The sequence below is a fragment of the Chionomys nivalis genome, chromosome 2, assembly GCF_950005125.1.
Source record: "Chionomys nivalis chromosome 2, mChiNiv1.1, whole genome shotgun sequence".
NCBI lineage: Eukaryota > Metazoa > Chordata > Mammalia > Rodentia > Cricetidae > Chionomys > Chionomys nivalis.
The window spans coordinates 67238749-67255929 of NC_080087.1; the positions used below are offsets into that span (position 1 = coordinate 67238749).

The window sequence follows — 17181 nt, forward strand, 5'->3', positions numbered from 1 at the left end:
CATTGCTGGTTGTGGTTTTATACTAATATTGAGTGATTTCATTACTATCATTTTAATTTGGTGCTTAATAAAAACCATTGAAGCCTCTTGGTTTGTCCTGCATGCAGAGTTTTTGGGACATCATTTAGTTCCTTCAGGTTCTGTGTCTCTTGGAGTTACTTTCTCTGTTTCCTAATACAATGCCCACAGGATTTTGATAAGATTTGCTTAATATCTCTGCCAAGTATTAACCTCCATTTCCCCTTTCTTCTCTTTGGTACCCGTCGGTGTCTGTCTTCAACACTCCACTGCTTGCATCACTCCATTTTTTTTGTTTGTTTTTTGTTTTTGTTTTTTGTTTGTTTATTTTGTTATTCGAGACAGGGTTTCTCTGTGTAAGAGCCGTGACTGTCCTGGATCTTGCTCTGTAGACCAGGCAGGCCTCATCACTAAAACTTTTATATATTTTGAAATTGCCTCTGGTTTTTTTCTTTCTCTCAAAATATTTTAATCATTGCGGTTTCTCACATTTTTATAAATTTTAGGAAGATTTTCTCTCTATGAAAGAATGTCTCTATGATCTTGGCAAAAATTACTTCGAATCTTTCTAGAACATCAACAACCTTTTACATTTCTTCCCTGGTTTGAATAAGAACATGGTTTTGGTGAGTCAGTATTAACATGTTTTTTTTGTTATTCTCTTTTCTATCTACTGATGATGTCAACATTCAATGTTCTTGTTGAAGACGCTTTTTAAAATTGGCCTTTACTAATTTTAAAGATTTGGTCTATTTTTAAGACATATCTACATTGTCACTTGCTGATTGAAGTTTGAGAAGACTGAGCATCTTCTGCTGTTGTGTAGATGATTCTGTGCAGGCCTGATAGTCACTATTGGTTTTCTGTGCTTCCTGTTCATGGCTGTCTGTCTTTCTCAGTGGCTAACACTGAGCTTCCTGTTCATGGCTCTTTCTCAGTGGCTAACACTGAGCTTCCTGTCCATGGCTGTCTTCCTCAGTGGCTAACACTGAGCTTCCTGTCCATGGCTGTCTTCCTCAGTGGCTAACACTGAGCTTCCTGTCCATGGCTGTCTTTCTCTGTCCATGGCTGTCTTTCTCAGTGGCTGACACTGAGCTTCCTGTCCATGGCTGTCTTTCTCAGTGGCTGACACTGAGCTTCCTGTCCATGGCTGTCTTTCTCTGTCCATGGCTGTCTTTCTCAGTGGCTGACACTGAGCTTCCTGTCCATGGCTGTCTTTCTCAGTGGCTAACACTGACTATTCGTGGCCTACAGTTCTATCATTGATCTCATGTATTTGGAAACTTTTATAAAATGCCTTTGTTTTGATCAAATAGCATTCTGAAAAGGTACCATTTGGTCAATTGTTAATATCCTCTATTTTTATATTTATAGATTTGGCTTTTCTAGTTACCATAATTATGACCGGCCTTCTTCACAGAAATCTTTTAAAAATTCCTTCACTCTTAGTACTTTGTATCCCTACACTTGAAATAAATACTTTCATAGAAAGTATATATATTTTGATTTTAGGGTGTTTTCTCTTTTCTTTTGAGGCTGTATCCTATTTTCGTGTTTGTTTGTTTTTTTTTTGGAAACCAGAACATTTATTTTATGACAGATTGAAATCCTCACGATGAACTGGATGCTGCAACAGCTGCCCTCTTGGGTTTAGGGGTTGTCCCTTCACGGAATCCATGTCTGAATCTTCGGTAGACAATTTTTAGGTGCCTCATCTGCCCAGTCCCGGTAGTGTTTCGTCTCTTAGCCTTGGCACTCCAGTTATACTTTCTCTTGCGCTTGGCCGGGTAGCCGCATTTGCCACAGGTAGACTTCTGAAGGTGGTAGGCCTTAGAGCCACAGCGGCGGCACAACGTGTGCGTCTTGTTGCGACGCTTTCCGAAGGATGACGTTCCTTTCGTCATCTTGCTTCTGCCGCCGAGGCCAAAGAGACCCTTTCATGTTTGTTTTGGGGCATATTAAGCATATACATTTCCAGAAAACACTGAAGGAAAATATAAGCACATACTATTTTTGTTAATTTTTTTGTTGTGTTTCTTTTCTCTTTTTCTGAATTTCTATTTTATTGTTTGCTGTACATTTTATTCCTTTATGTACCGAGTAGTATCTTCTGTATGTTTTCTCTTTTTATTGTTTGGTTGGTCACTAAACTGCTTGGTGGCTGCAGTTATTTGAAATCATACCGAGACTGTCTCTGTGTGTTCTTCCTCCTGTAGTGTCTTCAGTGTTTGTAATTATTTAGGACCTTGATTGTAGACACTGACTGGGCAGAGAGACCTTCATGTTCAATAGATGAATGTTTTTTTCATGACTAAACATGTGGAGCATGTGCTGTTTACATTTAGGCTATGTCAAACCTTGTGTGCATTGCCACTTTTTTAGAGTTTATTTCTTGATTATAATATAATATTTGCTTTGTACTTTTTTGACTTGTTAAATTCTGAGTATTTATGTATTACATTATGAAATGTTTCCTAATATTTTTTTTCCATTTTGTAAGCTGTTTCTTCATACTTTCAGTTATTTCCATTTCTATGCAATTTTTTCAGTTGCACACAATCAAATTTCACCAATTTATTGCTCTTCATCTATTTTCATTTTTTTTAGTCGTGGATATTAACCTTTTCTTATAGCACTGGTTGACATGGCTCTCTATTGTGTAACAAGTTTTTGGTGTTTTGGTGAAATTCAGTTCATCATAGAAGGTTGGATTGGTCCTGGATCTGCTGCTGTTACTGCTTTAGGAGTCTGCCGCTGCCACTGCCTTGGTGCTGTTCCTGTGGGACTGCAGTGTCATCTGAAGTCACAGCTGGGAGACTCAAGCTTTGCTCTGTGTGTCTGTGCTTGTTCTGCACACTTAGGACCTTTGTAATTTTGTAATTTGTAAATAATGTAAATCTGTAGGAGTCTCTTCACTGTAACTGTGAAGTAAATCGTGGGTAGCTTGATTGCCATGGAATTTGAGTTAATCATAAATCTTTTAACACTGTCATTTTCACAATAATGCCTTCTTTTTCATGTGCATGCCTATTTTTCATATCTTCCAGTGTCATTCTATATTCCTTCAGTGAATTTAAGTTTCTGTTTTATAAAAGTCTTTCTTGTGCTTGGTTAGTTTTTTCTTTTTCTTTTTTATTATTTATTTATTATGTATATGATATTCTATCTGCATGTATGCCTGCAGACCAGAAGAGGGCACCAGACCTCATCACAGATGGTTGTGAGCCACCATGTGGTTGCTGGGAATTAAACTCAGGACCTTTGGAAGAGCAGGCAATGCTCTTAACCGCTGAGCCATCTCTCTAGCCCAGTTTTTTTTTGTTTTTTTTTTTTTTTGGATTTTCGAGACAGGGTTTCTCCATAGCTTTTTGGTTCCTGTCCTGGAACTAGCTCTTGTAGACCAGGCTGGCCTCGAACACACAGAGATCCGCCTTCCTCTGCCTCCCGAGTGCCGGGATTAAAGGCGTGCACCACCACCACCCGGCCAGTTTTTTCTTTTTTAATACCATTTTTTATTGTTGAAATAAATAGAAGCAAAACCAGATAGTATCAGACAAAAGTCCTACCTCCAAATATCTCCTCTTAAGTTCTATTTGTACAAGTTTGTAGTGTATAAGTATTGGTATTTAACGATTTCATAGATCTGTTCACTCCCAATTACCCCTTTTTACCCTTTGTCCTATTTCTGGGTAGACACATTTCCTTCCAAGTTGTTCTACCTGTAGTTCATGTATGATTTTGACAGATTTGTGCCAAGAATCCTGGCCATAATGTATCCATAATTCCAACTGGAATGTGATATGGGTGGGAGTTTTTCACATGTAATCTCTCCATCTTCCAGCTCTTAAAAATCTTTTACCTCTTCTTCTGTGTTGTTCTCTGCAATTTAGATGTGAGAAAATGGAATTCCCATTATAGTCTGTGCAATAAGCCATCAATTGTTCTTAATATTTGATGAGTTATGAGTGTCTGAAATACTGTTGTCTATTAAAAACAAAGTTTCTTAGACCCAGACTGAAAGCCACACCAGGCTGTGGTGTGGTCAGAACCAGTAAGAGTCAGTTTGAATATTTCTACATGTAGCAGAATGTCAGTAGTGGATTCCCTCCGAGGGCCTGTGACGTTCACCATCACTGGCTTTTTGCCAGGTTCCTAGTACCATCTGTGTATTTCCTTCTGTATTGCCAGCTTTAGGTCAAACTAGAAGGCCTTTTGTTACCCGCAAAGTAGTCTCGCCACTCTGATAATAGGCCTTCCTTGCCTAGCAGGTTTGTATTATAGCACACAGGATGCAAATATCTCTCTCCCCTGTTCCAATCCACATAGCATTTTTGACACTATAAATGCTACCACTGGGGAGTCTAAGAAATTTTTAAGACACTGAGTGACCGTCTGCTGACTCCTCAGCATCTTGTTGGTATTCAAAAGGGGGGGGGCATGTTCTGTGTGCATTATACAACATATGAGAAGGTCTAAGAGATATTAGCTGTCTCATGAGTATCTCTACCTTTAAATTTCAGGATTCTATTTCTTATCTAAGAAGTCCCCCTCTTTTTATTTATCCTATGTTATCAGCATTAAATTTTTCTCTGTCTTTGAAGTGTGTACCCACTGATGCAATATTTTGAGTGTGGAAGTCACCTTTCTCTGTCCTGATTAGGGCAAAATGATTCCAACTGTTGTTTTGTATTGTTAGGTGTAAGATTGTGTCTCATTGTTTTTACTGTGCTGAGCTATATTCCTTTTTTTTCATCACACTCTTCAGAATTTTTATAATGAGCAGATATACTTTGCCACAGGCTCTTCATCAATCTATTAGCATGATCATATTTCTTCTCTCACTGAGTGTAGATTTGTTGTTTTACATTGATTAATATATAGGTGTTGAAACAGTCTTGAATTCTTGTATTAAATCATCTCGCGGTCCATTTCCATGTAATTTAGAGACAATCTCTCTGTCTGTGTTGATCCTGGAATCTGGTCTGTGGTTTTTCTTTTTTTTTTTTTTTTTTTTTTTTTTTTGGTTTTTCGAGACAGGGTTTCTCTGTGGTTTTGGAGCCTGTCCTGGAACTAGCTCTTGTAGACCAGGCTGGTCTCGAACTCACAGAGATCCGCCTGCCTCTGCCTCCCAAGTGCTGGGATTAAAGGCGTGCGCCACCACCGCCCGGCTGTGGTTTTTCTTTGAATATATTTGTTTGGACTCATCTGCTTTTGGTGTCCAGGTAAAGCTAGCTTTGTATGATGACTTTCTACCATCCATTTTCTTTATGTTTAGTGCAATATTTTCCTTGTGGTATTATTATAAGGTTTGTTTAAAGGAAAGGAGAATTCTATGCCAAGTCTGTTCAGTACTCCAACACTGATAGAGGAAACTTCTTGCTTCAATCTCAGTACTGCTTAATTCCTTTTCTAGTTATTTACCTTAGCAGCTTGAGTTTTTTACTTGTTTCTAAGAGCTTATCCTTTTCTTCAATTCCAATTTCTTTTTGTATGACTTTCTACAGTACTCCATAAGGTAACTCTGATGTCACTGGGATACACTTCAGTGCCCCTTTTTCAACTCTAGTTCTGTTATTTCAGGATTCATTCTTTTAGTTTGGATTAGGTAAAAAATGCTTCATCTGTACTTTTGTCAATTTATGGAAACAAGTTCTGTTTCCATGACTCATTGTATGGTCTTTATTTCATTGTTGTCTTTATTTCACTAATTTCTACACAACCTTTTTAATATCTTTCAATATACTATTTCAGATTGACCTATTCTTGTGCTTGTAAACCCTCAGTCACATTATTATGGACAAATATTTTTTACATCCAATGCCCATTGCTGCCAAAACTTCTCAGTGTATCTTTGTCACCCTACTTCTGTGTCAGTGGTTTTCATCCTGACACTATGAAAGTGTCTCTAGTACTCCATGAATTCTGTCTTACTCTTCATTGATTTAATACCACAATACCTAATTAAGGAACAGTAAACCAAGTGCTGGAGATTTGGCTCAGCAGTTAAGAGCACTTGTTGCTCTTAGAGTTTACAGGTTTAGTTCCCTGCACATACATGGTGACTTATCTCAGGTTCCAAAGGATCAATTGCCGTTGTATGGCCGCAGCAAGCACTTCACGTATGAGGTGAGCAAACCTACCCACAGAAAAATAACCATGTACACAAACTTAAAATATAGAAATTGTAAGAAAGAGAAACAGTAAATGATCTACAGGTGTTCTACAAGAATTCAGGATAACAGGACAGGAAAGAACATGGAGGTGTCACTCCTAGTGTGAGAGTAAGCGTGGAGCCTGGGTATGTGATTTCAAATGGCAAACTAAAGAAATAAATGTTGTCAAGTGTGTGTGTGTGTGTATAATTGCATATAATTGTATATATATTTTATTATATAATGTAATATGTGTATTTTATTGTTCTGGGAATTTCATTCATGTATATATCATATGTTTGATAAAAATCACCCCCAATCCATCAGGTCTAATTACCCATACCATAATACTTAGCCACATCTCCATATTTATCTCCGTATTCATGTTTTTTGGAATGAACTAAGTCTATGGCAGCTCAGTTCTATGCATATGAGCCACATCTTTGAGGAAAACTGACTGCCTCTCCCAAGGCCAATAGTTGCCTGTGACATCTCACATAGTGCTGTAATGAAACATCAGAGAACTGAACAGAAGACAGGGTTTATGGAGCATTTTTATGGATGCAGAGCCTTCCAGGATGGGGATTTTTGGGTTTTCAAGTTCAGAGCTGGGGCTTTTTACTATGTAAGGCAGAGCTCCGGAGGTGCTTTGTCTGGCCATTAGGGCTGTTAGAGTGTTCTGTGTGTGGACTCTGATAGTTGGAAGGCCTTAGTGTTAGAGCATGACCAATAAATAGCATGCCTCAAGGAGCTTACATTCCTCCCTTTTTTGTTTACTATTGATAAACGGTCAGGTCGGGAAAGTTCGTGACATTTTCATTAGACTACTTTTTAATTAATGGAGGTACTCTATTGAGACCAGTGACCTGTTTGAACAATAACTGAAACAGGGCATGAGGATTAAGAAAGAAAGAGAAAGAAGATAGAATTGTGAGGATTTTCAGTGAATACTGTAGCAGCCTCGAGTTTATTTTTCAAAGCCCTTTAATACCCAAGAAAAGGGGAAAGGCAAAAGACTTCCTTACCATGGTTCAAGGAACAAAAAAAGCGTAATCACCTCCTTAATTAGCCAGACATCCTACCATTTAGCTTTAAGGAGCAAGCTTGAACCCTGTGACCTTAAGTCAAGATGGAATGGAGTCTCACTGTGGGCTCCCACAGATATCAAGGTCCTTGGGACCATCTTGACCTTCACCACCAAAATATAAATAAGTCTTTGACTGCATAGCTAGATGGTTGGTGGTAACCTGTAGTAGCAACTTGTTTAATAAAGTCTGTTTAGAAATCTTTTCTATCTGTTATTGAAGAAATCCAGACAAGAAGTTTATAAGGTAAGGTGGGATCAGTAGGATTAAGAAAAGGAGGGTTAAAAGGGTAATATCAAATTCCATTGGGCTGTCAATGATTCACTGAATTTATAGATATTCACTGTCATCAAGCTGTGTCTTACATTTTTTGAAGACCCATATACACTTCTCAGATCTTTTACTATAATTGGTTGACACAGAAGCAACATTCATCCCTTAGGAAGAGACAAAGATGATCTTATCTCTGATGTTGGTAAATGCAGTCCTAGTCAGTGGTGTAGCAGTATGGCGGCCAGTGAATCTAGCACTGGAGGGTAAGGATGATCTGAACCACCCAGTGGAGTTCCTGCATGAACTTAGATTAAAACTGACAGTAAATATCTAGGGAAGTAATCAGTCCTGCCACTGCAGTTGCAAGCCAGTCGTTATTCCCAGGACTGAGAGAAAGGGTAGGACCTGAAGCGCTCCTTTGTTATACTGTGCATCTATAAACCACGTAATGAGAATCAGCAAGGATTCTTCACCAGGTAGCACTCCTAATTTTTGAAAAAGGAACATGAGGGTACAAGTCTCAGAAAACCCAGCAGGGAGGCAGTGGTAAACCTGAGTGCTCAGAGGATAGAGGTGTAATGAACGTTCAGATATAAGGGTAGCTTGCAGTGCTCAAAAGTCAAAGTATTATTACAGTCTGAGAGTTCTAGTGTGCCCATAAATTGTGTCTCTGAGGGTTTATATAGTCTGCAGTACTTGAGAAAGATATGGGAGAGATAGAGGATGGTACCGATAATAGGCTCAGAGCAATTAATGAGAGGCGAGATGACCATCTGATAGTCCAGTTGTGAGTTTGTGAATGGTGGTCATGAATTTGACCCTGAAGGGACACACAACCAGCCCTTTCTGAAGCAGCCAAGCAGAGTATTATTTGGTAGCTGATATACAACTACAGTGGCTCAGGTTTGTCCCATGGGATTTGCAGGACTGATATGGGTAACATCTTTACATTTCTGGTCACTTTTTACAGTAGTCTTCCCTTTTGTAATAAAGAAAAGCAACATAGAGGTTAAGCCTCAGTGAAGGAAAATCGGATAAGGGAGTGATAGGGGACTGAATCAGTTCGCCTTTGACAACCTGATATGGTGCAGATTCCTGACACCGTTAAGTAGAGGTAGGGCCCCCATATATATTAAACATCTATAAGTAATAGCAGGTGTAGACAGGAAGAAATAGAGGAGGAGAAAGGAAGTTGAGACAAAAAAGATTTTCATATCATTTGTGCATTGGCAGAAGTTGTCACCATTGAGAATCCAGCATGTCAGTTGTGACTATTGAACTGTACTGAGACCAAGTTGTTTGAAGTAACAGAGCAAAACTTTAATGATAATGAAATCTGAGTCCCCGAAGGAAGATAGGTAGGGTTGCAAAAAACTCCACCCAAAGGAGTTTCTGCCTGCTTTGGCAAGAGAAAAATCCAGAAGGGCATAGGTAAGCTGTGAGACTTTTAGGATGGAGCTGAGAGACAAGAGGGACAAAATCACAGAGGCTTAAGGAAGTTGTGCAGCTTAACCGGCTTCTCCTTGGGGGACAAGCTAAGGAAATAAGGTTGTTGGCTCCAATAGAGGGAGAGGAGCAAATGTCTTAATAACTAGAGAGCTGTCCATATGGTAAGGCTCCAGAGGGCATAGCAGGCTCCTGAAGCAAGCAAGAAGCCACTTACTTAGGTGATGAGCGATGGAGGATGGGTCAGTTGGAGGGAATAGGCACATGACGAGGCAGACTCTAGAATTTGGAAATGAATATGATGGGTGACCCAAGTCAGCAGAAACAGATGGTTCATACACACCTCAAGACAGTCAAATCAGCAGCTTGAGTCAGTTTGAAATGTTGAGACATGGCATGGCTAAAAGTTCAGTATGGCAACTTCTACCAATGCTACTTGAAGACAGATGACTCTGGAAGGAAGTATTGTTTGGAGACATTTGTTTGTTAGAAGGTGGGACAGGGAGTGAGGAGAGAAGACAGTAGTAGGTAAACCAAAGTTTAGCTTCTTTGATTTGTTTAAAAGAAGTTAAGCTACGGCAAGGGAATTCTTTTTGTATAGGAGTGCATAGAGGTGTAGCTTGAATACTATATTAAAGAAACATTGTTTTAAATTCTATCTTTGGTAAATGGAATCCAATGACTAGAAAGTCCAGAGATAAATTTTACACTCTGACTATCAGAGCAGGCATAGCAAGCAGCATTAGTGGGGGTATCTTGATGTTAACAGTGGCAAAGAATGCAAAATAAAACCAATAAACACAGAAAAATGACTGCTCACATACTTAAAGAAGTCCAGTGATAAATAAAACACGCAGTGGCCACTGTCATACATTCAACTTTTACTGAACAATTTTCATCTCTGCTCCTATGTTTATAAAGAAACTTAGAGATACTTCAGAAAACCTAGACCCATCTGCCTGCAGAAACAGACAGACAAAACTTTCCAAACAACCAGAATCAGGCAAGTAGGCTATATTTTGCCTTTTCCCCTTGATGGGTGTGAAAGGATTTGGAATCGGAGGAGGGGTGGGTGAATGATGTTTGGCTGTCGAGGGATTTTTGGTGTCCCATTCTCAGGAATCCACCTGGGAAGCCAGCCAGTAAGGGAAAAGTTGTATCAGGTTGTGTGGTTTGGAGGAGGAGAATGGTGAGGCTGTGGTCAAGCAGATAGAGGGAGGAAACAAATAGAAATTCCTACTTTGACTAGGAAATTCCTTCTCAGCAAAGGTGATGGAGCAGCTTGTTAACACAAGGAAATTGTGGGTAAAAATATAGGATGAGACTGGTAAAACTGTTCCCCTATTCCAGGAATAGAGAGGAAATATGGGTTCCCAAAATTCCATCAGTACCAAAACTGTGGCTCTGAAGGAAGAGATGGATTGCCCAGATGTCGAAATGGCTACCCAAGGCTCCCTGTTGGTGATAGTGTTGTTGGGTGAAGGGAGTCAGGGGCCAACTCAGTCAACTATGGCCAGACGTAAGAGAGATTAGCTGAAGGGTGATCTGGACTTGTCCTCACATGATGAAGGAATTGAGGACAGTAATCGAACCTCTTGATGGCATTATGGGAATGGTTAGAATGGTGTATGAGGGTTTGAACAGACCCAGATCCAGTGACTCTCCTGACCACATCTGGAAGGGACCTTGAAGTTCCTGGGCTTTCTGTGCCTGGGCAACTGCTGTGGGTGGCTGAAAGTCCTTACCCAGCCCCAGGTATTTTTGATTTTTGGCCTTTTTTATTTTTACCATGGTATACCTCAAAGCCCATGGCTATGACTTCTACCTGTAGAGCCAGAGTTCCTTTTTCTAGATGTTTACGTTTGACCTTAAAATAAAGGAAATTCTGGGAGAAGTAGGTCATAAGGGATTGTTCTCTATCTAGGGTCTCGCAATCCAGATTGGTATATTGTAAGAGAACCTTTTTAAGGGGTTCTAGGAATTGAAACTGGTTTCTGTGTTTGTCCTGGTTGAACTCTTGGATTTTTTTCATAATTTACTTCTTGAAGAGCAGCTTTGCAAGGCTGGAGAGATAGTCCAGCGGTTAAGAGCACTGACTGCTCTTTCAGAGGTCCTGTGTTCAATTCCCAGCAACCACATGGTGATTTACAACCATCTATAATGAGGTCTGGTGCCCTTTTCTGACCTGCAGGCAGATATGCAGGCAGAATACTATATAGATAAGATTAGAAAGAAAGAAAGAAAGAAAGAAAGAAAGAAAGAAAGAAAGAAAGAAAGAAAGAAAGAAAGAAAGAAAAAGGGCAGCTTTGTAGAGATTGGCCAGTAGTCAAGTTATAAACTGATCCATAGCAAGGATGCACCCTGGGTTATTGTAATTCCATTCAGGATCCTGGTCAAGGACTGTCTTAGCTTTGTCTGGGGCAGTGGAATTAGTTTGGTGGATTTTGCCTGCAGGTGCCCTATCCTGGTCCCAGACTTACCTGTGTTCCTTGGGGAAAAGGTTGTTGGTGAGAATCATATAGACGTGAGGTTGTAAGATTGGATAATATACCGTCCTTCTTTAATCAAGGTGGAAGAAGTAGCAGTGTAGGTCCCCAAGGTCTCTTCTATTTGAGAGATTTTCCATAACGAGAAGGGGATATGTACTCTGAAAAGACCATCACCCAGGCAGCCTCCTACAAAGGCGAGAACTGTGGCCAGTTTAGGCCAGTTGGGACATGTAAAGGTGACCCTTGGTGGAGCTAGAGGACTAATAGATGCCAGTGGGCTGAAAGTGGGTACCTGAATGGGTTGATTTGGGCAGCCCATCACTTAGGTGACAGAAAGGGAGACCAAAGAGTTCAAAGTGGTAAAGAAGGGACTGTGGGTGGAGGCTAATAAGATGGAGGCTTTAAGGCATAATCAGAAATGGAGGAATCATCTGGCCTGGGCTTCATGGCTAGGAGGAGTTGTTTTTTTCCTAGTTGGCTTACACCACGTGGTTACTTTTTTTTTTTTTTAAGTTTTATTTTGAAACAGGTTTTGTTTGTTAAACAGCATTAGCCATCCTGAAACTCACTCTGTAGACCATACTAGCTTAAAACCCACAGAGATCTGCATACCTCTGCCTCTTGAATGCTGGGATTAAAGACCTGCACTACCACCTCATAGCTACTTGGTCACTTTTAATCATGGGAGTGAAATCACATGACAAAATCCACCCTTTGCAACCCTAACAACGTGGCTGCTAGCCACGTGGCTCTCTCTATCCCATTATGGGACAACAGGTAAAATGACAGCAAGCAACATGCTTCTTTTAAGGTTATATGTGTAAAATGGATGCATTTTTCCTGTCAACTCAGGTATTATGAGCTAACCCTTTTGTTACAGCTTTTACAGGTTTTAAATTATACTCTATATGCTTACAAAATTTGAGATAAGATTTATATCTTAGCAAATGTTTTAGAGAGTTAAACCCAAACCAAAAGAGTATGAGATAAGTATCAATAGTCCCCATGGGGAATGGTATGCCGCTTAATTTTGTTTTGCTCTCCTTTCTCTGTCATGTAGTCATGTGACTATCCTGATAAGGGCTGGACATTTTGGAGGAAACCGTTAAATATAAACATGCTTGGTTTTAGAGGAGGGGAGCCTAACCGAACTTCAAAGCCATCTTATAATTGAAATGGGACACCACACACAAAAAAAATAGTCTAATGCCACTCATACCTAAAACCCACCAAATATCTATAAAACTGAATTTAGTAAGCTGAGGAAATGAAGGCATAGAGAAAGGAAATACTTGAGCCCTGGCTAAAGAGTGAAGATGCTGCAGGAGAGAGCTGAGAGACTACCAACTTTGGGTATGTACACATAGCAATTGACCTGATCCCTTGCTTTTTCCCTCTCCTGCTAGGTTTGGCTTCTGGCTTCCAAATTGCTTCACACTTACAGTTCCATTAACAATAACTGGCCGGGTGGTAGTGGCGCATGCCTTTAATCCCAGCACTCGGGAGGCAGAGGCAGGCGGATCTCTGTGAGTTCGAGACCAGCCTGGTCTACAAGAGCTAGTTCCAGGACAGGCTCCAAAACCACAGAGAAACCCTGTCTCAAAAAACAAAAACAGCCGGGCGGTGGTGGCGCATGCCTTTAATCCCAGCACTCGGGAGGCAGAGGCAGGCGGATCTCTGTGAGTTCGAGACCAGCCTGGTCTACAGAGCTAGTTCCAGGACAGGCTCCAAAGCCACAGAGAAACCCTGTCTCGAAAAACCAAAAAAAAAAAAAATAAAGAAAGAAAGAAAGAAAGAAAAATAAATAAATAAATAAAAAGCAAAAACAAAAGAAAAACCAAACAAAAAAAAAAAAAAACAATAACTGAAAAGTCCTGTGGGCTTGAGGGGGAGGGGACAATCCTGATAAAAACCAATAGGGCTTGGTACAGAGAAAACAGAAATTGAGTATGGGGAATCTTTCCATTTCCCTGATCACTAACAGAATTTGTAATGATCCTGAATATTGTAAGGTACTAGGGTGCTGTTAGTCAGCCCTTTGGTTGATTGTTTAAGGGATATTGAGACTAAAGTTGCTAGCAAAAGCAAGTAAATTTGGGACCCTTTTGGTCAGCTATCAGGTAGAAAGTCTGGAGATTTTCTAAAAGATGAATGAATGAGTAATGAATGAGAGGGTATGGGAGATAATGTTTCCATGGGTGAGAGAAGAGCAGGGGATGAAAAATGTCACTGCTGCTTGTTTTCTCAGGTATCCCCAGGACTCAAGGAAGACCTAAGCCATTCAATGTGTCCTTACCGCATTCAGCAAGGGTCATGGGCCTAGTCTGGCTAAGCTGAAGGAGAGAACTGGCACCTGGTACCAAGACTTTCCAGAAAGCAAGGAGTATATAAGGTGAGGACAAAAACTAAACTTTAGGAGAGGAGTCTCATTCACAAAAAGAATTAGAAAATGGAGTCACAAAAGTCACAGCAGCCTAGAGGAGCTAGGGAATGTAGGCAGCTCCAAACAGGAGATGGGAGAAGAAGCCAGGAAGTGGTGCATGTAGTAACTCAGTTGGGCCTAAAGAAACTACAGGATTGTAGCTTCAAGGGTGGAGAGCCAGGGTTAGGGGAAGAGGGCCAGCCATAGCCTTCAAAATCAGGGTACCTTCATTCCTAAGAGTCCAGAGGGGTGCTCCATGAACAGTAGTCACTTTCTTGAACTCAGGGAGGCATTTACACCAATCAAAATGGAAACACACTGAATTGCCTCTGGTGGATGGGTTACCACGCAATCTGTGAGCCAGAAGATGAGGATGAGTCTGTTGCAGGTGAGCCTGAGGTGAGGGATACTATTCCAGTGCAGTTTAGACCCCAGGGGAAGTGCACCAATGTGTTACAGCTCTTAGGTGAAAGGCTTCCCAAATGGCATTGTGAAAACTCTGAGGGGAAAGGTTTCCTGAATTGGAAGTGTTACAGCTTAGATGGGGAAGGATTCCCAGTGCAAATGTTACAGCTCTGCTCCCATGGGGAAGGTTTCCCCAATGCAAGTGTTGAAGCTCTGAAGAGAAAGGTATTCTTGTAGTTGGGTAGCAAGGAATACCAGAGTCACACCACATAGCAAACCTCAACCAAGAGTTTTATTTGGAGGGAAAATAAAAGAGGGTGTTTGAGTCTGCTTGGGAAGCAGTAGAGAGCTGAGCAGTAGTCAGGGTTTATATAGTGTTCCATGGGGGCGGAACTTTCCATGTGGAGATTTCCAAGGTGAGGATTAATGACATCCCCATCCTGTGTATATCTTTTTTGAGTGTTCATATCAATATAAATGATTTCCATCACTTAAATTTTAGCATCTTATAAAATTAGGAAAATTGGTACCTCTAGGTTTGTATCTAGATCTACATTTGATATTTTTAGTAGGTTCTTTAGATTTTTTGTACTTTAATTGCTACTTTTCCCATTTCCTAAAATGATGCCTTCATGACTTCAATAAGAATTGCTTAGTATTTCTGCAGAGTTTTAAATCTCTCTTAATTGTCATCCTATTGATGTTACTTGCTCTTTCATCAAGCCAATACTCAATTGTTTTTATTGCATTGATATTAATAGATTTTGAAATCTCATTTTGCTCTTCTGAAGATTTTTGAACGCTGTACTTTCTCAAAATTTCATATCAACTTGGCATATTTTTTCTGTTTTTCAAAAATTCCCCATTCCTGTTTAAATGAATTGTTTAAAATTCTTAAATAAGTGAAAATCACTATTAGATTTATTTTAATAAGAACATGAAACTTGTGTGTGTCATTGTTCAAATGTAATATATGTATTCTGATTTCCACCTGCTTTTTCTATTCACATGTTTGTCAGAGAGTAGTTCGATTTTGCAGGAATGTACTATAATGAGTCATTTCTTACAGAACCACATGTGTAACATAGTTAAATCATATGTGAGTTTTTGCTTGTATGATTGTTGAAGAAGCTGTGTGCAACCTGTGTGATGGCTGCATTAATTTGGATTACCCCTGACACTGTGTCTCTGAGCTCTTTCTTTCATGTTGTCTGCAGGGTTTGTCATTGAAGAGAAATTTGAATATAGACCTTGACACCTTGACTTGACAGAGAGGGGATTTTGGTGCATATTAGGCATACTTATTTTTAAAATACTGAGTTTGTTTTATTTTTTTCTCATACATTACATCCCAACCACAGTTTCCCCTTCCTCCTCTTTTCCAGTCCCACACCACCTCCTCTTTCTCACAGATATTCTTCTCCTTCATTTCCTTTGAAAAATAAAATTACAGGCTACCCAGGCATATTAACCAAACACAGCTTACCAAGTTAAAATAAGAATAGGCACAAATCCTCATATCTAGACTGGATGATGCAAACCAGTAAGAGGAAAAGTTTCCTAATAGAAAGGAAAAGAGTGTCCCAACACCACTGTTAGGTCACTAAGAATACCACGCTGGCCTGTTTTAACATGTATGCATGGATTCTAGCACAGACCCATACAGTGTCAGTGATTTTTGCTTTAGTCTCTGAGCAATTATGAACTGTTGTTGATTCTGTGGGCTGTGTTCTCATGGTGTCTTTGACCCCTCTAGCTCCTACAATTCTTCCTGTGCCTCTTTTGTGGAGGTCCCCTGGCTCCACCTAATGTTTGGCTGTGGGTCTCTGTATCATCTCCCATCAGTTGCTGTTTGCCATCTGTCTGATGATAATTAGGCTACAAACCAATCAATGAGTAAAGCAGAATTTCATTTGGAATCAGATCATTGATGTATTTGTTTGTTTTTGCCAGTTGTATTTGGTTTCATTTGTGGTCTCTGGGCTATCCAGTCTCTGTTTCCAGGCCCAAAGGCAATGTCATATGTGGGCTTCCTCTCATAGATGGGCCTCAAATTGGATCAGTCATTGGTTGAACACTCCCACAACTACTCCACCATTGCCTCAGCACATCTAGGTTAAAGGTTTCCCCATTACTGGGATTCTTTGCCAGGTCACTCTTAAATTTCAGTGAGCTTCCTCTGCACTAAGTTTTCACATTGCCCCCATCCTCTCTCACACCATTCCAGTCATCTCTCTTAGTACTTTCCCCACACCCCCACTCCCTCTACCCTCAGTCCACTGCAAAATTTATTTCTCCTCTGGGACCGTGGATTGTACAATGATAATCCTTTATTTAACACCCAGTGTCTATTCATAAATGAGTATATATCATGTTTGTTTTTTCTGGGTCTGGGGTACCTCAGTCAGGATGATATTTTCTGGTTTCATCTATTTGCCTAAAAATTTCATGTCATTGTTTATAACATTCCCTTTATCTATTCTTCAGCTGATGGACAACTAAGTTGTTTCCTTTCTGTCTATTATAAATAAAGATACTAGGATCATAGATGAACAAGTCCCTTGTGGTAGGATGGTGCATCCTTTGGGTATTTACCCAAGAATGGTATAACTGAATCTTGAGGTAGGCTGAACCCCAGTTTTATGAAGAACCATAGTATTCACCGGGCGGTGGTGGCGCACGCCTTTAATCCTAGCCCTCGGAAGGCAGAGGCAGGCGGATCTCTGTGAGTTCGAGGCCAGCCTGGTCTACAAGAACTAGTTCCAGGACAGGAACCAAAACCACAGAGAAACCCTGTCTCAAAAAACAAAAAAACAAAAAAAAAAAAAAAAAAAAAGAACCACAGTATTGATTTCCATAGTGGCTATATAAGTTTGCATTCCCACAACCAA

General features: G+C 40.1%; 2 protein-coding genes across 4 annotated transcripts in view; one reads left to right on the plus strand and one right to left on the minus strand.

Moving 5' to 3' along the window:
* The window catches only part of LOC130862677 (zinc finger protein 665-like), a 32286-nt gene that overhangs the window by 2170 nt on the left and 12935 nt on the right, over positions 1-17181 (plus strand). For all 3 annotated transcript variants that reach the window (XM_057752406.1, XM_057752398.1, XM_057752416.1), the window contains exon 4: positions 13712-13855. The gene's annotated coding sequence lies outside the window, so the exon portion shown is untranslated. The remainder of the gene's footprint in view (positions 1-13711; positions 13856-17181) is intronic.
* LOC130862692 (60S ribosomal protein L37-like) lies at positions 1589-1971 on the minus strand. Its single transcript, XM_057752428.1, has one exon. It carries the CDS (start codon positions 1920-1922, stop codon positions 1629-1631), a length of 294 nt encoding a protein of 97 aa, XP_057608411.1. The 5' UTR covers positions 1923-1971; the 3' UTR covers positions 1589-1628.